The sequence below is a fragment of the Danio rerio genome, chromosome 16 (assembly GCF_052040795.2).
Source record: "Danio rerio strain M-AB ecotype USA chromosome 16, GRCz13ab, whole genome shotgun sequence".
Lineage (NCBI taxonomy): Eukaryota > Metazoa > Chordata > Actinopteri > Cypriniformes > Danionidae > Danio > Danio rerio.
The window spans coordinates 41525624-41546966 of record NC_141036.1 but is presented as its reverse complement, the minus strand read 5'-3'; the positions used below and the strand labels follow the sequence as shown (position 1 = coordinate 41546966).

General features: G+C 41.9%; 4 protein-coding genes across 9 annotated transcripts in view; all 4 read right to left on the bottom strand.

The window, feature by feature from the left end:
• Positions 1 to 1427: 1427 nt before the first annotated feature.
• Positions 1428 to 8891, bottom strand: LOC147833415 (uncharacterized). 2 transcript variants are annotated; one of them, XM_087287536.1, is made up of 5 exons: positions 8696 to 8891; positions 8442 to 8567; positions 3619 to 3801; positions 3386 to 3480; positions 1428 to 3063 (listed from the first exon to the last, which is right to left on the bottom strand). In XM_087287536.1, exons 1-3 carry the CDS (start codon positions 8889 to 8891, stop codon positions 3620 to 3622), a joined length of 504 nt encoding a protein of 167 aa, XP_087143662.1. In that variant the 3' UTR covers positions 1428 to 3063; positions 3386 to 3480; position 3619. The 2 variants fall into 2 exon arrangements, with proteins under 2 accessions (XP_087143662.1, XP_087143663.1); XM_087287537.1 differs by having other exon boundaries at positions 1445 to 3063; positions 3600 to 3801.
• On the bottom strand, positions 4165 to 7656 carry LOC147833416 (uncharacterized). Of its 2 annotated transcripts, none has more exons than XM_087287453.1 (2): positions 6151 to 7656; positions 4165 to 6098 (listed from the first exon to the last, which is right to left on the bottom strand). In XM_087287453.1, exons 1-2 carry the CDS (start codon positions 7514 to 7516, stop codon positions 5866 to 5868), a joined length of 1599 nt encoding a protein of 532 aa, XP_087143579.1. In that variant the 5' UTR covers positions 7517 to 7656; the 3' UTR covers positions 4165 to 5865. The 2 variants fall into 2 exon arrangements, with proteins under 2 accessions (XP_087143579.1, XP_087143580.1); XM_087287454.1 differs by having other exon boundaries at positions 5293 to 6591; positions 6713 to 7656.
• Positions 8876 to 16335, bottom strand: LOC147833414 (uncharacterized). Of its 2 annotated transcripts, none has more exons than XM_087287523.1 (4): positions 16257 to 16335; positions 11946 to 12101; positions 11438 to 11581; positions 8876 to 11297 (listed from the first exon to the last, which is right to left on the bottom strand). In XM_087287523.1, exons 2-4 carry the CDS (start codon positions 11974 to 11976, stop codon positions 11089 to 11091), a joined length of 384 nt encoding a protein of 127 aa, XP_087143649.1. In that variant the 5' UTR covers positions 11977 to 12101; positions 16257 to 16335; the 3' UTR covers positions 8876 to 11088. The 2 variants fall into 2 exon arrangements, with proteins under 2 accessions (XP_087143649.1, XP_087143650.1); XM_087287524.2 differs by lacking the exon at positions 16257 to 16335 and adding an exon at positions 15676 to 15753.
• Positions 15676 to 21343, bottom strand: part of LOC141375048 (uncharacterized) — a 46365-nt gene continuing 40697 nt past the window's right edge. For 2 of the 3 annotated variants that reach the window (XM_087287497.1, XM_087287496.1), the window contains one exon: positions 16265 to 16428. The gene's annotated coding sequence lies outside the window, so the exon portion shown is untranslated. Of the gene's footprint in view, positions 15759 to 15827; positions 15946 to 16264; positions 16429 to 21343 lie in introns of those variants that run through there. The other variant, XR_015945023.1, reaches the window with a different exon arrangement.

Below are 21343 nucleotides of genomic sequence, written 5' to 3'. Positions count from 1 at the left end.
TAAATATCTATATTTAACATAAATATATATATATATATATACATATATATATATATATATATATATATATATATACTCAATTCGTCTTTATTTCTCTAGCGCTTTTACAATTTAAATTGTGTCAAAGCAGCTTCACATAGAAGATTATAGTGTTTGAAACAGTGTCAGTTCAATTTTCAGAGTTTAAGTTCAGTTCAGTGTGGTCTAATAATTATTACTGAGAGTCCAAACACTGAAGAGCAAATCCATCGATGCGCAGCTCTACAGATCCTGAACCATGCAAGCCAGTGGCGACAGCGGCAGGGAAAACCCTTCACCAATTGGGGAAAGGTCAGAATAAAAAAAACCTTAAGAGAAACGTGGCTCAGTTGGGCACAACCATTTCTCCACTGGCCAAACGTCTTGTGCAGAGCTGCAGTCAAGGCTCTGGAGAAGCTGGACCTCAGCGAAGGCTCGTCTGTCCCTGGAGCGTCGCAGAAATCAGTCTCATGCTCTCCACTCCTCTATGATCACCACAGCAGCTGCTCAGGAAACGGCCTGGTCCAGGATTATGGAAACCTTGGGATCATCTTGTCGCTGGTCTTGGATCGAATCAGTGGCGCTTCATAGTCTAAGGGTCTCGGGATGAGTATACCCAGGTGGAAATAGAGAATAAAGAGAATAATTAGCGTAGCTGCTGTTCATAGTGTTTATAAACGAGATGCAGAAACCTGTGTGGAAACCTACTAAGTGATGCCCTGAGTGTATGCTTTGCTAAACAGATAGGTATTTAATCTAGTTTTGAACTGAGAGATTGTGTCTGAGCCTCAGACATTATCAGGAAGGCTATTCCAGAGTTTAGGAGCCATAAAGGAGAAGGCTCGACCTCCTTTACTCGACTTTGCTATTCTAGGTACTACCAGAAGCCCTGACTTTTGAGATCTTAAAGAGCGAGTTGGATTGTAGCGAGACAGAAGGTTGTTTAGATAAAAAGGAGCTAGATTATTTAGAGCTTTATAGGTGAGAAGTAATAGTTTAAATTCAATATGAAACTTAACAGGCAGCCAGGGTAAGGAGGATAACTTTGGGGTGATAGGGGATCATATTTTCTAGATCTGGTAAGAACTCTAGCTGCTGCATTTTGTACTAGCTGAAGTTTATTAATAGAGGATGCTGGGCAGCCAGCAAACAGAGCATTACAGTAATCCAGCCTAAAATTATATATATATATATATATATATATATATATATATATATATATATATATATATATATATATATATATATATATATATATATATATATATATATATATATATATATATATATATATATATATATATATATATATATATACATATATTATTGCATTACAGACATCCTGCAAAAATAACTTGAAAGAAAATCATCCAGATTTGAAATGACATGAATGTTAAATTTTTATTTTTAGGTGCACCATTATTTTATGTATAAGGTTAACATGAATGTTTTTTTTTTATTTGTGCTTAGCCAGGTCGTAAACCGCAATAAAGTTAGTTTGACGTTTGACATTAATTAGACATTCATTTATATGGTTAATTTAGTTTTTTAATCTGGAAATTAAACTTTGCAACATAAAGGGCGTATATTTATGCCCATCTGACATATTTTTGGCTCAAACTATAACAGGAGCAAATAATTTAATTGGTTTTAAATCGAATAAAACATCACAAACTGGAACAAAAATAATTCATTCATGAAAACAAAGACTGCTACTGAAAAAAAAAAACTGCTTAAACCAGCCTAGGCTGGTTGGCTAGTTTTAGCTAGTCAACCAGGCTGGTTTTAGAGGGGTTTTGGTTGTATTGGGGTAATCGAACTAGGACTCGAGTCCAGTTTTGATTGGACTCGGACATAACCTGGCCAGTCAGAGTCGTCAGAAAAGAATCGCCGTTTCAGAAAAGAAGCCGATGGGCAGATTTTGATTAAAGATCCACAAAACAAACTTTTCAGTGGATTCATTTGCACAGATTAACTTGTTTATTTTAAGACTAGCCATATGCTAGCAACATAAACATTGAACATTTTGATTTAATGCAGACTTTAAACGAAATATTCACCCAGATATGATAATTCTGTCGTCATTTACTCAATCTTCACTTGCTTCAAAACATGTTTGAGTTTCTTTTTTCTGTTAAACACATTTAGGCTAAACATTGCTAGACAGACTGCTAGACAATGACTTCCATAGTATTTTTTCCTGCCGATTTCTAGCATTATTCAGAATACATATTTTTGTTTAACAGAGGTAATAAATGTATAAATGTTCAATAAATAAATGGTGACAAAAGTTTTCTCTTGCTAGGAACTATCCCTTTAAGTGTCGTGCGCGCGGGACTTTTATTGTGAAGGCGCAGCGCTGCTGTGTTTCCGTGTTTAGTCAGCGTCGATCATCTGACGGCTTTAGTTCCTTTAAACGGAGTTTTGCAGTATTTTTTGGGAGTATTTAATCTGTTGAAGGGAGAGTTTAGGGTCCAGACATAAAGTCAACAGTGTTCTGCTGTTTAAAGCGTACAATTCTTCACATTATGGGGCAGTTTCTTGTGTTTTGGTCGACCTTCCTGCTGATGTGCGTCGCGTTCAGTTTTTCTGAATCAGAATCAACAACAACACAACAACCTACAACTGCTCCACCTGTGCGCAAACGTACATTTTCATCTGCATCTGCTTCCTTTATTTTCATCCCATATTTCTATTCCATTGAGGTAAAGTTGGTGTTATAGCCGCAAATTCGTTCATTGCCAACTTGTGACTCGCTCCCTATGTTGTTTACCATGATATGTTACTTTGAATATTCGGTCAAAATCACATACAAGTATGACTTGAAAACAACATTAGCTTTGTATTTCCTGAGTGGACAGCTACAATGCCCATCGCAACAAACACAACAAGTTGTTTACTTGCATGAGCAGAAACGCAAGCTTAGTGAAAGCATGACTAAACATGGAGTTCATCACTTCTCTTCAGATATTTTCAGTAGAGTATGCAAACTTACCATCGGGTACCGCGTTCCCAGAAGCTTTTTAGTCACAATTTTTTGGCAACCTGCAAAGAGAGCATAAAGTCAAAACTTATTCAACCAGAGAGATGTCTGATCACACACACACACACACGCACGCACGCACACACACACACACACACACACACACACACACACTCACACACACACACACGCACGCACGCACGCACGCACACACACACACACACACACACACACAAACACACACAAACACACACAAACACACACACACACACACACTCACACTCACACACACACACACACACACACACACACACACACACACACACACACACACACACACACACACACACACACACACACACACAAAGGAAAATTGAATGTTACCTTCTGGCCGTCAGATTTCCGTGTAGCCAGATAGACAGTGCCATGGTATCCCTCTCCCAGCTTCTTCCCAAGCACATATCTGTCAAGTAAAGATCCTGGAGAAAACATTTATGACATTTGCTCACTCCTGTTACTCTTCTGCTCAATCTAATCGTGAGAAAACTCTGTAAAACTCTGAAAAATAAAACAAAACCCTGCAGATTAGACAGAAAACATTACGGCAGAAGACAAACCTTAGCTGCTGTCTTTAGCTGAGCTGCTGTCTTTAGCTGAGCTGCTGTCTTTAGCTGAACTTCTGTCTTCTGCTGCAGTTTTGCTGCTGCCGCCATGTTGGATCTGGGCTGTTTTCACTCGTTTTGCAGCAACTGTGTCCTGATCCAGACATCCAGCCTTCCTCTTCAGTGCTCTTGGAGCTTCTGTGGATTCCAGTCAACAATGCATTATTAATGATCAGTTCTTTCATTAATTGGCATTTATTGTATTTGGGGATCTGTTCAAATGGCAGCAGTGCTACTAGTTTCCAGATGTTTTGTCATGAAGCTCTACTGAGAAATACTTTGCACAATACTGCATCATTCACAGGTTTAAAGGCACATTATGTGAGACTTTTATTATCAAAATCTCCAAAATCCACTAGAGGAGTGATTCATGAATGATCTCGCAGTGCATTATGGGACAGTGTAGTGTCCACTGGATGCACCCTTCAGAATCTCTCCAGTAGTAGTAGGTCATCTGGGTACTTCTCACATGCTGTTTGTCAAATACTGTGAGGTCAGACATACTACTCGGCTCACATACTGTCTTAATGTACTATTTAGTATGGAAGCGTGTGATTTTAGACACAGCCAGTGTGTGTGTTCATGCTAATGATCGTATTAGCAGTGTGGTGCAAAATGTCTTTATTTATAGTGCCCTGACCTTTTAATAGCAGGGAAACTGCTATAGAATGTCTCGTACCATCACAACGGTCAAGTATGTTTGACATGCTTTTCTCTTTATTTGCCACTTGCTTTTCTTTTCTTTTGCTGCCTGCTGTTCATTCATTCTATTTCTGCTCTGTTTGTTTAGCGAGGTTTTAATATGTTTGTGTTTTATTTGACAGCACAGAGCAGCATTATAACAGAAGCCCAACATTTATTTAGTCTGATAAAACAGCACACGTGATCACGAGCTGAAGAACCAGACTGTCACGGTTGTGGTGGGGAAAAGGAGCGAGGACTCAAGTGCAAAGAAACAATGGGTATTTATTAATAATAAAATAAAAATAAAAAGCAAAACAAAACTACCCCGAGGGGGAAAACATTAACAAAACACACAAACTTGGCTCAACAAGAACAAGGCAAGACTGGATCAGGAACACGGGGAGTGTAGACAACGAACTGGCAAAGGACTGAAAACATGAGGGGGATTATAAAGCAAAAAAGTAAATTGACACACAGGTGAACACAATTAACTAATAATGGGTTGACAAGGAGGGTGGGACTAGACAATAGACGGGAGAGCGCATGACACAGAGAGACAATACAAGCCATGCGCTCACATAACACAACACTGAAGCACACGACAAAAGCACGTGACCACAATGTAAACACCGAGCCACGTGCTTTGACAAAAGACGCAAGACACGAGCACACGATAGATAAACACCTTACCGTGCGCTCACACATAAGCAACGCGCATGCTTCATCTCAGCGCCAACCAAAACTGAAACCAACTAGACGGAGGCGCCGAGAATAAAGCAGTGCGCTGCTGACAGAACAAACACAAACACTAGTACAAGAGCGCGCGCGTCTGAGGGACGCAGAGCGTGCGTGGCCACATCATGTGGCAGCGCGCACACTCTGCGTACACCCACGACGGCGCGCGCGCACACAGAGACAGGACCAGACATTGAGTAGTGTCAGAGCTCTGCCACCAAAACAAGAATTTACAAGACCAAAGTGGCAGAACCCTGACACTAGCCCCCCCCAAAAGGGACGCCACCTGGCGTCCCTAAAGGGAACATCCAACAAGGTACAAGACAGACAAGAAACACTACAAGACAACAAAACAGGCAACATCAACAGACACAAGACAGGGAGGTGAACAGGCAAGACGACATGAAGGGAGGGAGGGAAGCCAAGCCAGACCCAACAAGACAAACAAGGGAGGGATGGGAGGGCAAGACCAGGGAGGATCAGGAGGGACAGTCCAGGGTGGATTCAGTGGGTCGGGGGCCCCAGCAGGGAGCCAGGGTGGAGCCGGAGGGTCCGTCCAGGGTGCAGGGAGGGAACACCAGGGAGGAGCAGGAGGGACGACCCAGGGAGAGTCTATCAGGGGAGACAAGGCAGGAGGTCGGTGGGGAGCCGGCTGGGCTGGAGGCCTGTGGGGAGCCGGCTGGGCTGGAGACCAGAGGGGAGCCGGCAGGGCAGGGCGCCGGGCTGGGACCGGCAGGACGAGACGTCTGGATGGGGCCGGCAGGGCAGGGCGCCGAGCTGGGGCTAGCTGGGCGAGACGTCTGAGTGGCGCCGGCAGGGCGAGACGTCTGGGTGGCGCCGGCAGGGCGAGACGTCTGGGTGGCGCCGGCAGGGCGAGACGTCTGGGTGGCGCCGGCAGGGCGAGACGTCTGGGTGGCGCCGGCAGGGCGAGACGTCTGGGTGGCGCCGGCAGGGCGAGACGTCTGGGTGGCGCCGGCAGGGCGAGACGTCTGGGTGGCGCCGGCAGGGCGAGACGTCTGGGTGGCGCCGGCAGGGCGAGACGTCTGGGTGGCGCCGGCAGGGCGAGACATCTGGGTGGCGCCGGCAGGGCAAGGGGCCGGGCTGGGGCCGGCTGGGCAAGGCGTCTGGGTGGCGCCGGCAGGGCAAGGCGTCTGGGTGGTGTCGGCAGGGCAAGGAGCCGGGCTGGTGCCGGCAGGGCTAGACGTCTGGGTGGTGCCGGCAGGGAAAGACGTCTGGGTGGTGCCGGCAGGGCAAGGAGCCGGGCTGAAGCCGGCAGGGCAAGACGTCTGGATGGCGCCGGCAGGGCAAGGAGCCGGACTGGGACCGGCACTGAGCTGCGCTCTGGGGCTGGAGCCGACACTGGAGGGCGCTCTGGGGCTGGAGCCGACACTGGAGGGCGCTCTGGGGCTGGAGCCGACACTGGAGGGCGCTCTGGGGCTGGAGCCGACACTGGAGGGCGCTCTGGGGCTGGAGCCGACACTGGAGGGCGCTCTGGGGCTGGAGCCGACACTGGAGGGCGCTCTGGGGCTGGAGCCGACACTGGAGGGCGCTCTGGGGCTGGAGCCGACACTGGAGGGCGCTCTGGGGCTGGAGCCGACACTGGAGGGCGCTCAGGGGTTGGAGCCGACACTGGAGGGCGCTCAGGGGCTGGAGCCGACACTGGAGGGCGCTCAGGGGCTGGAGCCGACACTGGAGGGCGCTCAGGGGCTGGAGCCGACACTGGAGGGCGCTCAGGGGCTGGAGCAGACACTGGAGGGCGCTCAGGGGCTGGAGCAGACACTGGAGGGCGCTCAGGGGCTGGAGCAGACACTGGAGGGCGCTCAGGGGCTGGAGCCAGTATGGTGGAGGAGCCCTTTCTCCTCCTACGCTTCCTTATTTTTGGTGGCGGGAAGCTGGCCACCTCTTCAGACACTGCTGGGCACTCCACTACCTCTGAAAGTGTTGCAGTGTCTGTTTCGGGCACCTCGAGGGATGTTGCTGCCGCCAGGGTGGTTGCTGGATGGGCTGCAGTGGGTTCAGTCACCTCTAGGTGGGTGACAGGTGAGGAGGGCCCGTTCTTCCTCCTCCGTCTCCGTTGGTGGGTCATCGGAGGACTGGGGATTTGGCAGTCTGTGAGCGGGATTGGCGGTGGGCCAAGGGGAGGCAGGCCACCGTCTCCCTGGCTGTGGTACAAATAGCTCACAAACTGCCAGAATGACAGTATCCCCAGCATCCCCATCTCCCAGGCCTGAAGGGGGCTGTTGAGTCCAGCATTGAAAGCCTCCTTCAGTGCTGTGGTGGTAAACTCAAGCCCCTCTGCTGCGTAGACAAACTGGTAGGCAAACTCCTTGACTGAAGATTCCCCTTGATGAAGACCAAAGAGTTTGCCCAAACGTTCCTTCTGCTGGCATGCAGAGGGACGTGAACTGGGAGATGGGAAAAGGAAGATACCCATATTTCTGCTGAGTCCTCTGTTATGGCCAGTTCGTACTGTCACGGTTGTGGTGGGGAAAAGGAGCGAGGACTCAAGTGCAAAGAAACAATGGGTATTTATTAATAATAAAATAAAAATAAAAAGCAAAACAAAACTACCCCGAGGGGGAAAACATTAACAAAACACACAAACTTGGCTCAACAAGAACAAGGCAAGACTGGATCAGGAACACGGGGAGTGTAGACAACGAACTGGCAAAGGACTGAAAACATGAGGGGGATTATAAAGCAAAAAAGTAAATTGACACACAGGTGAACACAATTAACTAATAATGGGTTGACAAGGAGGGTGGGACTAGACAATAGACGGGAGAGCGCATGACACAGAGAGACAATACAAGCCATGCGCTCACATAACACAACACTGAAGCACACGACAAAAGCACGTGACCACAATGTAAACACCGAGCCACGTGCTTTGACAAAAGACGCAAGACACGAGCACACGATAGATAAACACCTTACCGTGCGCTCACACATAAGCAACGCGCATGCTTCATCTCAGCGCCAACCAAAACTGAAACCAACTAGACGGAGGCGCCGAGAATGAAGCAGTGCGCTGCTGACAGAACAAACACAAACACTAGTACAAGAGCGCGCGCGTCTGAGGGACGCAGAGCGTGCGTGGCCACATCATGTGGCAGCGCGCACACTCTGCGTACACCCACGACGGCGCGCGCGCACACAGAGACAGGACCAGACATTGAGTAGTGTCAGAGCTCTGCCACCAAAACAAGAATTTACAAGACCAAAGTGGCAGAACCCTGACACAGACGCGCTGGACTGTGGCATAATAAAAGCTCTGCTGCTTTGTGTCGTCGTGCACTGTGCCTTTAAGCTGACATATATATGCTCATACAACTGTAGAAGAGTAACGGTAGACTGACCTGAGCGGCTGTTCTCATCGCTGGACGTCTCTGCAGCTTTGATGCGTTTGCGCAGAGCGTATGGTTTGACTCCATCAGAATCACTCTGCAAATCATCATCCGCTTTCCTCTTCACTCCTCTTCCTCCTGATGTGGATTACAGTCAATAATGAATTATTAATAATCGATTATTTCAATATTGCCATTTATTTTACTCTGGGATTCAACAAATGGCAGCAGTGCTCCAGTTTTCCAGTCATTAAGAGTGGACTGACCTGAGCTGGACGCCTCTGTGTCGGCGTCTACACTTGTGTTCTCCAGCTCAGCAACTCTGATGCGTTTCCGGTGGGCAGATGGTTTACCTCCACCAGAAACACTCTGAAAAGCATCATCTGCTTTCCGCTTCACTCCTCTTCCTCCTAATGTGGATGACAACACAATGAACAATACACTCCTAATCTTAAGAATCATTTATTTTTTATGCCAGTAATGAAGCTTTTTCACGTTTGTTTTCAACTCTGAAAACTGGACTGACAGTTTCAATTTACTACAACTTCTATGTTAAGCTGCTTTGACACAATCTACATTGTAGAAAATAGTTTGGACTGTGGGGGAACCCATGCCAACATGGGGAGAACATGCAAACTCCACACAGAAACACCAACTGCCCCAGCCGAGGTTCAAACCAGCGACCTTCTATCTGTGAGGAGAACATGCTACCCACAGCACCACCGTGTCGCCCTATTTGAATGATTTTTTGGCACAAATAAAAGTGGATAATTTTCACACATACCGTGTATTTCTGCCAATTCAATTCAATTCAGCTTTATTTGTATAGCGCTTTTACAATGTAGATTGTGTCAAAGCAGCTTCACATAAATGGTCATAGTAACTGGAACAGTGTGGTTCAGTAACTGGAACAGTGTGGTTCAGGTTTTAGTGTTTAAGTTCAGTTCAGTTCAGTTTAGCTCAGTTCAGTGTGATATAATCATTACTGAGAGTTCAAACACTGAAGAGCAAATTCATCGATGCGTAGCTCTACCAATCCTGAACCATGCGAGGCAGTGGCGACAGCGGAGAGGGAAAAAAAACTTCACCTGATGGGAGTGAAGAAAAAAAACCTTGAGAGAACCAGACTCAGTTGGGCACGACCATTTTAATTTCTCCACTGGCCAAAAGTCTTGTGCAGAACTTCATTCGCCGTGGTTTATGCTGGAAGATGGCTTCAATGAAGACTCGTCTGTCCCTGGAGCGTCGCTGGAATCAGACACATGTTCTCCACTCCCTACGACCATCAGCGCACCAGCAGCTCAGGATATGGCCTGGTCCCAGATATGGAATCCTTGGGATCATCACGTCGCTGGTCTTGGATCCAATCAGTGACTCCGCCTAATCTGAGGACCTCGGGATGAGTATCCCCAGGTGAAAATAGAGAATAAAGAGAATAATTAGCGTAGCTGCTGTTCATAGTGTATTTAAGCAAGATGCAGAAGCCAGTGTGGAACCCGCTAGGTGATGCATTGAGTGTATGCTTTACTAAACAGATAGGTCTTTAATCTAGTTTTGAACTGGGAGAGTGTGTCTGAGCCTCGGACGTTATCAGGAAGGCTATTCCAGAGTGTAGGAGCCATGAAAGAGAAGGCTCGACCTCCTTTACTTGATTTTGCTATTCTAGGTACTACCAGAAGCCCTGAATTTTGAGATCTTAAAGAGCAAGTTGGTTCGTAGCGAGACAGAAGGTTGGTTAGATAAACAGGAGCTAGATTATTTAGAGCTTTATAGGTGAGAAGTAATATTTTAAATTCAATACGAAACTTAACAGGCAGCCAGTGTAAGGAGGATAAAATTGGGGTGATATGATCATATTTTCTAGACCTGGTCAGAACTCTGGCTGCTGCATTTTGTACTAATTGAAGTTTGTTAATAGAGGATGCTGGGCAGCCAGCAAATAGAGCATTACAGTAATCCAGTCACGAAGTCATAAAAGCATGGACTAGCTTTTCTGCATCTGAGATGGATAGCATATTTCGTAATTTAGCGATATTTCTCAGATGAAAGAAGGCAGTTTTTGTGACATGGGATATATGGTTTTTAAAAGTTAGATTGCTGTCTAATATGACACCCAAATCTTTTATAGTAGAGCTAAAGCTAACTTTGTATCCCTCTAATTGTAAATTGAGTTGCGAGATCTGCTGTGTGCAAGATTTAGGCCCAATAAGTAATAATTCTGTTTTGTCGGAGTTTAAGAGAAGAAAATTGTTGGTCATCCAGTCTTTGATGTCTTTGATACACTCAGTTAGTTTAGAAAGTTCAGACGTCTCGTCAGGTTTAGTTGAAATATATAATTGAGTATCATCTGCATAGCAGTGAAAGCTGATCCCATGTCTTCTAATAATGTCTCCCAGAGGTAGCATGTAAATTATAAACAGTAAAGGGCCTAAAACTGATCCTTGAGGCACCCCATACTTTACTGGGCAGATTTGTGAAGGCTGTCCATTAAGATTCACAAACTGGTAGCGGTCAGTTAAGTATGACTTAAACCATTGTAGAGCCTGTCCCTGGACACCTGTAGACTTTAAGCGATTTATGAGGATATTGTGGTCAATGGTATCAAATGCCGCACTAAGATCGAGTAAAACTAATAGCGAGACGCACCCTCGGTCAGCAGCTAAGAGTTGCAGCTTGCCTCTGTATTATGAATTTTAAGTGATGAAACTGTAGAAAAGTGTGATTCTGTAACGGGAGACTGACCTGAGCTGCTGTTCTCATCGCTGGACGTCTCAGCAGCTCTGATGCGTTTCCGCAGTGCATAAGGTTTACCTTCACCTAAAACACTGTGAAAATCATCATCCGCTTTCCTCTTCACTCCTCTTCCTCCTGATGTGGATTACAGTCAATAATGAATTATTAATAATCGATTATTTCATTATTTGGCATTTATTTTACTCTGGGATTTAACGAATGGCAGCAGTGCTCCAGTTTTCCAGTATTTCTCCAGTCATAAAGAGTGGACTGACCTGAGCTGGACGCCTCTGTGTCGGCGTCCACTCTTGTGTTCTCCAGCTCAGCAACTTTGATGCGTTTGCGCAGTGCATAAGGTTTACCTTCACCTAAAACACTGTGAAAATCATCATCCGCTTTCCGCTTCACTCCTCTTCCTCCTAATGTGGATGACAACACAATGAACAATACACTCTTCAGAATATAAAGATTGAGAAAATCCCCTTTAAAGTGCCCGAATTAAGTTCAAATCAACATTTGAGTTCTGACATGTTTACAGTAGAAAGTGTTCAACTTGATGGAGCATGATCATAATATAATATTGTATTGATTTTGGCCATAATAGATAAATCAATCACTTTGATCCAGACACTGTATTGTTGCCTAGTGGCCAAAATCTCCGCATGCTCACTGGATTTAGCAGCTAACTGAGTGAAACACTTTGCACCCTGCTTCATGTTTCAGAATCTTCAGTGGTGATAAATGTATGGTGCTGAAGCTGTACAAGTTTTGATGGAGACACACCTGAGCTGGTTTTCTCTTGATAGCTGCTCATCTCTGTGTCTCTTGTGTTCTCCAGCTCTGCAACTCTGATGCGTTTCCGCAGAGCGTATGGTTTGCCTTCACCTAAAATACTGTGAAAATCATCCTCCGCTTTCCTCTTCACTCCTCTTCCTCCTACTGTGGATTAAAACACAACGAACAATAAACTCTAAATCTCAATCTTGATTTTTATTGTCAATATTTCATTAAAAAATCCTAACATTGAGAAAAAATCCCCTTTTAAATAGTCAAATTAAGTTCTTAGCGGTGCAGATTATAAATATCAAACACTCAGATTTACAGCAGCAAGTTTGTAAATAATTTCATGCTTCTGTCATATTTCAGGCCCGTAGCCAGAGTGTGGGGGGAGGGGATAGTACAGAATTTGTCCTATACATAACCTCATTTGTCCTATTTTGGCTCCTACACCATCATAAATTGTGAAAATAACCTGTTGAAAAAAGCCGAATCATCTGTTGACGTCACATCAGTGTGACTTTAGCTAATCAGTATGCAAACTAATATTTTTCATGAGTCAAACATCCTCATCCAGCAAGACAACATACAATATGACAAAAGTGAAGTCATCTTTCACTACAAGTAGCCCAACGTTTATTCTGAATCTTGGACCTTATTCTTGAAGAAGAAAAAAAACACTATGAAGGTTTTGAAGCCAAAAGCGGCCCATGTTCAAGGTAATATTAATACTAATTGGGCTATTTTTGTTATCCATAAACCTTCAAAAAGTGAAGCTCTGCATTATTAATATTATTATGTTTTAGAAGGACAAATTTTGACTGAGGAAAGTTCAATGTGCTTGCCAGTTTATTTTCTCAATAAATGACAAAAGACCACATTTTTTTCATTTAAAACTTTAACTCTTTTTTTTAAATTATATATGATATCCTCTTAAGGGCCAAGATGTTTTTTACATGCATTTTTTTATTTCTCTTTGCTATTTGGGCTTAATGGAACCTAATTAGAATAAAAATCTAAGTATCATCTTTTGATATGATGTACTTTTAGAGAAACATGGTGTCCATATATGTGGACTCGTGGTCTGAATTTACATAAAACCCTTTCCTGAATGTTTTTGAATGCATATATAACATAGCAACATGACTACCAGAGAGTAAAAACAAAATTTTCCCCCCATTTCTGAAAGTTCAGAATAGGGTTTGGGACATTTCATATGCTGAAAACAGTTGCAGGATGACACTGTATGTCTGTAACAAAATATAAAACATTCAAAATATTTTAAATAGCCACTTCTCCCTTTAAGTAATCGATACAGAACTCCTATTAGTAAAACAAATCAGTTTAAACTTTCATTCATCCCCTCAGCTGTAACGTTTTTGAATTTAGGGTAGAATTTTGTATTGTATTATGTGCTTTGAGTATTATGTGTGACATGCGTGTATGCTGCAACCAAATCGCCTTCGGGAAATGTATAAAGACTACTTGACTGACTGATGATGATGGACATTCAGACAGCAGTAACGTCACCCCTCAACTGCAAAACGTTTCTCTACAGACAGTGATAACCCAGATGAGAAATTCTACAACAGAAATCAGCTAAAGCTAATGAGTCCCTGTCATCTGAGTCGCTTTGCTGATCTTTAAACTCCCGCTTTAATCAGCTGTGGTTTTCTTTCTGTCCAATGACAGTGCGCGTTTCATACAAGCGAAAGAGGGTTTAGCTCAACTTGAAGTGAAAGTTGATTTTGGTGCTTGACTGGTTGCAATTTGTTGATTGAATGAACAGCAGGCAGCAAAAGAAAAGAAAAGCAAGTGGCAAATAGAGAGAAAAGCATGTCAAACATACTTGACCGTTGTGATGGTACGAGCCATTCTATAGCAGTTCCCCTGCTATTAAAAGGTCAGGGCACTATAAATAAAGACATTTTGCACCACACTGCTAATACGATTTTTGCCATACGCTTATTTCACGCAGTCACCATTTTGAAGAACCAAAGCGAGGCTGCAGTGGGAAGAAACCCAGAAGTATAAGACCAGAACTGTAAACATTGCATTGACAACACAAACCTCAAGCTGTTGCTGATATTTCAAAATGCAGAAATAGTGTGTAAACATCACTTTAATATCATTCAGTGAGTTTAATGTAACCCATTAAAAGCAGATTAGGCATCAAACAACATCACAGTCTCTTTAAGAGTAACACACTCAAGAACTCCTAGACTTCAGTTCATGGCAGCAGGTAAACACTGTGGGGGCTTGCCTGCTTCAGCCTATGTAACCCGGTGAGTTGACAGGTGGGCAAATCGAAGCTGGTTTTTAATAAAACAAATATAATCTGCATATAATAAATAATATTGGTAAAGATATTTGCGAATTGCTGCACATCCTGTGTGTATTAAGCAATGTTTAAGCAATACGCACAACTGACTCGCTCTGCGCTGGACTTTAGACCTCCTCTCAGCTGGTCTATTGAACAGTTTAGTTCCTCAAAATAGCAACGTGCCAACAATGCGCCTCAGCACACCTCCTTTTTTAGAGCAGTACGCAAATGTATTTGCTATTTAAACAGCGTGCTGCAAAACGTCAAAATGTCCAGCTGAAACTAGCAAACAACAGTTGCATCACACCTTAAACCGGGTGTATGACAGGGCCCAGACACACGAACACTGAAGCGTGAAGCAGCCACGAAGATCATTCGAGTCATCAAGTGGATCCCTCATCTGTGTTTGCACTCAGTAAACAGCGGTGGGTGAACTGATGACCTTCACGGCCAGTCATTTCTGTTTTATTAACTCAAGTTTGATAAATGGCATCTAAAATGTGTTTGGGAAAGGTTAGCTAACTAGTCCCATTTTCCTTAACTTAGCTGAAAATGAGCTCTGACATCCCTTTTTATTTTCACTGTTCATTCAGAACGGACCTTTGGGTCACTCAGAAGGCAGTGAAATGATAAATTTGTGTCACGTTCTCTTCCCTGATAAGATATACAGCCAAGTGCACAACGTTCCTAGTAACTCCAAGCAATACTTCTGGATTTCTTCCCATTTTCTTCCTATTCGATTTCACTTTTAAAAATGGCGGTCGCGTCAAATCCCTCTACTCTTGCAGATTTTGAGATTAGGGAGCAATAAGAAAATTGTGTCTGAAACACTGCCTGAGTGATCCTACAGCTATGTTTTTGGGGGCTGATGCTCCTGGTAGGGTTTGCCATGGCAAAAACGTTTTAGGTGACAGGTCAGACTACAGGTATGTGCCAAAAAAATTGGAATAATTTGTTTTAAAAAGTTTAACTTATGTGTTATTAGTTCACAACACACAAAATGAAGTATTTCAATCCTTTGTTTCAATTTAAATGATTATGGATAAACATGAAAAAACTCAAATCCAGTATTTCACAAAATTAGCATATTTCATTTGACCAATAAAACGGATCTTAAACACACGCTGGCCTTCTGAAAAATGTGTTAATGTACTGTATTATGTCCTCAATATGGAGGCGATCGGCCTTCGACAAAGTTGAGGTACTATTGTAGCCCAAGTTGCTTTGATATCGGCCTTCAGCTTGTCTGCATTTCGGGGTCTGTTCCCTCACCTTCTTCTGTCATGTTCAAGGTCCCGAAAGGTAAATAAGAATATCTGTAAATTAGTGCATGTGACATCAACAGTTCAACAGTAATACATGTGATTCACAACCTGTAATCAAAACTGCACACCTGAAGTAATTCTGACCTACGCTGTTAATGCTGTAGAGGGGACTCTTTCCTCTTTTGTCTGCACCACAGATGAACAATCGGTCTTCGATCTCTGCTAACATTACTGCACAACAGAAATGACGTTGTAATTAAAGAAATCTGATCTGAAATTCCTCTTCGAAATTATTATGACCTGTTAGCTACTGTCTTTGCGTAGGGCACCAGAGTCTGTGCCTGCTTCCCCAAAGAAAGTAACCTTTAGTCTCGATTTAGGGGAAGCTTTCTTTTGACGTTGCCACTGCTGCATGCCTCTGTGTAGTTAACACAATATATTAGTGCAAACAGTTTTAATAAAGTTCAAGCAGTTTTCAGTCAATTAATTTTACGTATTTGTGAGGCTTACAGCTGCTTAAAGGTTTAGTTCACCCAAAAATTGAAATTCTGTCATTAATTATCTACAAATGAAGATATTTTGCATTTAATCCAAGAGCTTTCTAATCCTCCCATAGATAAATCGTTGAATAAAGTTATTTTTGTTTAGCTTCATATAATTATAATTGAACAACTTATGTCACATGAACTTATTTTGACTATTGTGGCGAGTCAGAGGAAAAACACATACACAAAGCGTTGGTGTTACAAACAGGTCTCCGGAGGGTGATTTATTTATATAGTGAAGTACGTGAAATGAGATGAATATGGTGCTCTTCAGTGGATAGGTGCTCTGGTGCTCCAGGGAGAATGTGAGTTTGAGTGAGAGTTCTGGTGAAGGATCGGTCAACTGCTGGAGTCCGCTAGAGAGGAGAGACAGAGAGACACAGACATTAGCACAGGGAGTCATTAGCTGCGTTTCCACTATCGCGCCTAAAGCGAGCAAGTCAAGGCCAGTCGCGTTTCCACTGTCATTTCCGGGGCCTAATCGGGCCAAAGCGGGGCTTTCTTGGGGCCAGCGGCCGGCCTTATTAGGCCCGCCAAATACCTTGGGCCAGGCCCAGTTTGGCTAATCGGGAGGACCGGGAGAATTCCCGGTGGGCCGGTCCGTTTTTTGGCCGCGAGGGCCGGTGTCCCTAGCTCCAGAATCTGTTGCTCTCAGCAGTCACACTTTTTAAATTAATTTATTTACTTACTTGACTACAGTCTTCTTATTCATTATTTTACCGGAGCTCTGCTCTGCCTACAGGTTAATGATGATATTACTGATGAGTCAGTCCTTCATATACAACAGTTGTGGTCCAGTGGTTAGCACGTTAGATTACGACGCTGCCGATCCGGGTTTGATTCTTGTCTGAGTATGTTTTTTTTTTTTTTAATTATAGTTTTATTGTTAAGACATATAATACTGTTAGGGTTTTTGAACATTTAAAGTTCTAAAGCAGCTGTTTTCTCAAAAAAAAAAAAAAAAAAAAAAGACGTGATAGTGTAATTAGAAACTGAATTGGAAATGACCTTATTTTAATATAGTCAGTCGTGAACTGCGGTGGGCCGGTCTAAGGCTTAAAACTCCAGGGCTGAAAAAGAGTCCCACTCCGGCCCTGCCTTGGGCCAAGGAGGGCCCGCTGGGGCTTCGGGCGGAGTGAAAGGAGAGGCGGGCAGTTTTCTGGTTGCACATGAGCACATGCGCCAAACAAATAAAGAAATAAGGGAAAGAAAACATCTAGCCTTATAGTCTGGGATCTTTTTGCGTATGATCACCCTTATGTTTCCCTTTTAAAATGTAAGGCTGCTGCATAAAATAATAAAGTAGTTTAAATTTATAGTGACGTTCTTTGCTGCGTCCCCCTTTATGTTTCAATAACGCATAATAATCTTTACACCATATTAAAGATACAGCAGACAGTAAAGGTTTTCCAGAGTTTTTGTCAAGGGTAAAATGTTTGTTTGTGCGCGTTTAAATGCCTGTATGTGTGTGTGAGACCGGGCAAGAGCGCTCCTTCACAGCTCTGTTATGCCGCGAGCGGCTTTTTTCTGTATTTATTTTGGAGATAATACACAATATAAATACAACAGAAAGACATAAAACTTAACAAATTACATGCCCACTTTCATAGACTTTAAACAATATAGTGTCATATCTAGATAAAATAGCCTAAGCTATATTGAAATATAATTTAAAGAATTACAAATATCGGATATATATATATATATATATATATATATATATATATATATATATATATATATATATATATATATAAATCGCATTAAATAAATAAACCAATATAAAATAAACAAAAGCTAGCTATATGTAGGTAGCCTATATACAATACATAAATCAAACCGTTTTAAAGCCACTTATATCCTAACTTTCATTTTACAAAGACCTGTCTGGAAAAAAAAGATTTTCGATATTTTCTAAAAACAATTAACACCGGAGAAGGTTTGAAATATTATTTATAAAGTATTTGGTTGCGATGATATTAATCAAATCGCGCAAACAGAGCATCATTTGGGTGAGTGAAAGCAGAATCTTTCCTACCTTTTTTTCTGTCACTCAGTCCTGCGCAGCGCTCGCTGCTTTAAACGCATCGGGGGAAAGTCCAAACACAAAATGTGTTCTTTATCCTCAAACAACTGTTTATGTTTTTATATGATGTGGTTAAATTTATAAATGAAACTTTAAATGAAGAGCTTTAGTGAATAGCTGCCGAGCGCAACAAATATGGCTATATTTTATTAGGCTACTCGCTCTTGTGCCGGAAACACTTAACACGATGTCTATCAAAACGAGGATGTTATAAAATACATGCCATATCGAGTTATAAACGAGAATTTCTGTGGCTTTATATTATGGATGTGTGCGCTCTCTGTGTTGGGTCCCTCCGTTAGTGGCGAGAGCACTCGATGCACAATGCCAACAGTCGGTCGGCGACTAAAATGTAATGAATGGAAATACACAGGTCTGTGCGTATAGACATTTCATGTAATGCTGTACAGTAACGTGTCATTTGTTTGTTTCGGTTGTCTTCATTTTAATGGTTTCGTTTCGTGATAATTCTATGGTGTGCTTTATCTGCCTGTCCTGATTCCCACTGAAGTGGGCGGGTTGTGTGACGTTTGATTCGGGGACGTTCTGTGGGCGGTGTTTGCGTGACGCGCTGTGAGTGAAGAAGATTTTATTCTCTCTGTATGAAGTATTTTCTAAGTGTAAAGCAGTTAATTTTCTCTTCACAAAATGTATGTAGTGTTTGCAGCAAACATGCCAGCCTGTGTTAAAAATACAGTGATATGTCTGTGTAAGATGAGTATGCCTGCACAGGAGCAACACTAGGAGAAGGCTGAGTGACTGATTGTGTAGAATAACTGAATATGTAAAGCACTGATTATTTATGTTAAATACTTCTATGAAGCTATATGTGTCAGAAGTTAGAATGAGTAACATATTATCAAGTTATTATCCTATCATAACAATGTATGTAAACACTTAGTTCCTTTGCATAAGTTGCATCTATAATTTGCTGACATAGACCTGTAACATCTCTGTTGACATGAGCTAGTGGGCTGAGAGCCAAGAATAGCAGGACCCCTTAGACTAGAAAACCTATTCAAAAATGGTCAAAAGTTAAAAAGAGACACATAGGGGTGTGTCAAAAACATAAATAAAGGAGAAGGAGCAGGAGAGACTTTGGAAGGTGTCCAGGAGAGACTTCAGAATGCTCTGGGGTCTATTCTGCTCTTTCTCGGCTTTATTATGGAGAATAAAGTCTATTTTCTGATATTCAAAACCTCTGGTCTGATAATTTGTAATTGATGAGAAGTCAATATTTACGACAAATGGCGCCCGCACGTGCGGCTGGAAAGAGATAGACAGGTGACACTGGACATGCTGAGGCTTGGAGGAAAAACACAAATATGTGGCCACGATAAAAAACGGTAAGCAATTTTCGCTTATACGTTTGTGTTTTTTCTACCAAGGACCTGCTTGTAACGGTAAAAAGTCACTTGAACTGTTTCTCCAGCTATAAAGAACTACAAGTAAAACTAAAAAAGTAAAAGTAAAGATATAAAAGGAAAACAATGGGGTTTTGAATACCAGAAGAAAATAACAATTTGCATGCAAATGATCTGTGTTTTCCTAAGAGGGCCTTGACGGATAGGATAAACGTTAACTAGTAACTGTTACTCATGTTTAGGAAATTTTTTAATGATGAAGATTATGCCTAGAGCATTTTTAAGTTTTAAAAGGAAGTTCTTAAAGTGTGGTGACAGTTAAGAGATTAAAGCAGATTAATAAAGTAGAGAGAAGCGCGCAAAGACCTCGGAGTACCCGTTCTGTTTTAATAATGATAAATATTATTATTCAGGAGGCTGGGGGAAAAAAGGCAAGAATCCTGTGAAATGCTATTTTTACTGAAGAACAGTAAAGACGGGAGCAGAAGTAACAGGTCACTCAAGAGGAGTGTAGTGGAGAATTCTGTGGTTATAGCTCTAAGGTTAGAGGCTGCTCGGACAGGTCACTCAAGAGGAGTGAGGTGTATTTATGTAATTGTAAGTAGTTGTGTATTTGTCTATGTTGCTGGGGTGCTTAGAAGCTATCACCTTTGATCTAGAGAGACTAGAATAGAGGTGAGGTTCAGGTTACACAGTGTAAGAGATGAGGTTAGGACGAGTGAGAAGTATGATTGTGTTTAGAAGTATGTTTGCAATAAGAGTGAGTTTAAAAGAATTATCGTTTTATATTATAATATAAAAGAAGGACTGCATATGTTGTGTGATTTTATGAACAATAAGATAGAGAGTGATGCAGTTGAGGGAAGATATTGTGATACAGAGGAGGTTTAAGCCTCATAAAATTAATTGAGATCATATTGCATTTGAAAGACACAGACTAAAAACAAGAATATACGAGTTAAACATTTTTCTGAATAATCTCTGTGTGTTTGAAGTGTTTTTAAGTATGAACTATAGGCAGAGAGGGGACTGAAATTCCTGACATGTCGACAGTCTGGAAGAAGGTCTGCTTCAGGAGTGGTAAGAATCTGTCTATTTTAAGAACAAAAGTTTCACAGGACAGATAGAAGCTAAAGAGTAAAGATATATTATAAGGTATTAAATAAATAGAAATATAAAGTAATGTAATAAGATAAATGAAATAAGAAAATATACATGATAGAACAAGATTTAATAAATAAAAAGTGTTAATAAAAATGCAACTAGAAGCTATACTAATAAATATTAAGAAATAAAAAAATTGAAGCATGGAAATAACTACATATGGAGATTAATAGTTATATTGATCAGGAAATAAATTTACTAAATCAGTAAAAAAAAAGATAAGTTAATAATTTGAGTAAATAAAGAATTAGAAGAAAAAACTTTAATGAATATTGATTAATTGAAGAGTTAATGATCAAATGTTTAAGGAAAATAAGCTTAAAAAAATGAATTAGGAAAATCTAAGAGACAAAATACTAATTTTTGAAAAGGAAAAGAAGCATAGGAAAATGGAGAAAAAAGAAGTCCAAACATTGTTTAATAGAATTAAAAGAGAAGATGTTTAAAAATATATATTATAAAGTAATATAAGATAAAAATTAGAAAAAACAGCAACATTTTGAAGAAAACAAGATTTGGCTTTAAAAGATAAAATTATGTTTAAGTGCAATAAAAAATTGTTGTGGAGTAAGTTGACTGTTGTCATCTGTTTTAAAGTCAGCTACAGGCTGTCATCTGAGCCAACAGCTATTTGTAGTAAAAGCAGTGAGTCAGATG

Bases quoted from the DNA above. Each gene is read 5' to 3' on its own strand.
- LOC147833414 (XM_087287523.1), bottom strand. From the start codon at position 11,976: ATGAGCAGCTATCAAGAGAAAACCAGCTCAG. The intron at 11,582-11,945 runs GTGTGTCTCCAT...CATCCACATTAG, and splicing joins TCAAGAGAAAACCAGCTCAG to GAGGAAGAGGAGTGAAGCGG. The intron at 11,298-11,437 runs GTCAGTCCACTC...AATCCACATCAG, and splicing joins CACAGAGGCGTCCAGCTCAG to GAGGAAGAGGAGTGAAGAGG.
- LOC147833416 (XM_087287453.1), bottom strand. From the start codon at position 7,516: ATGGGTATCTTCCTTTTCCCATCTCCCAGTTCACGTCCCTCTGCATGC. The intron at 6,099-6,150 runs GTCTCGCCCTGC...GGCGCCACCCAG, and splicing joins CCTGCCGGCGCCACCCAGAT to ACGTCTCGCCCTGCCGGCGC.
- LOC147833415 (XM_087287536.1), bottom strand. From the start codon at position 8,891: ATGATTCTTAAGATTAGGAGTGTATTGTTCATTGTGTTGTCATCCACA. The intron at 8,568-8,695 runs GTCAGTCCACTC...AATCCACATCAG, and splicing joins CACAGAGGCGTCCAGCTCAG to GAGGAAGAGGAGTGAAGAGG. The intron at 3,802-8,441 runs GTCAGTCTACCG...TGGAATCCACAG, and splicing joins CGATGAGAACAGCCGCTCAG to AAGCTCCAAGAGCACTGAAG.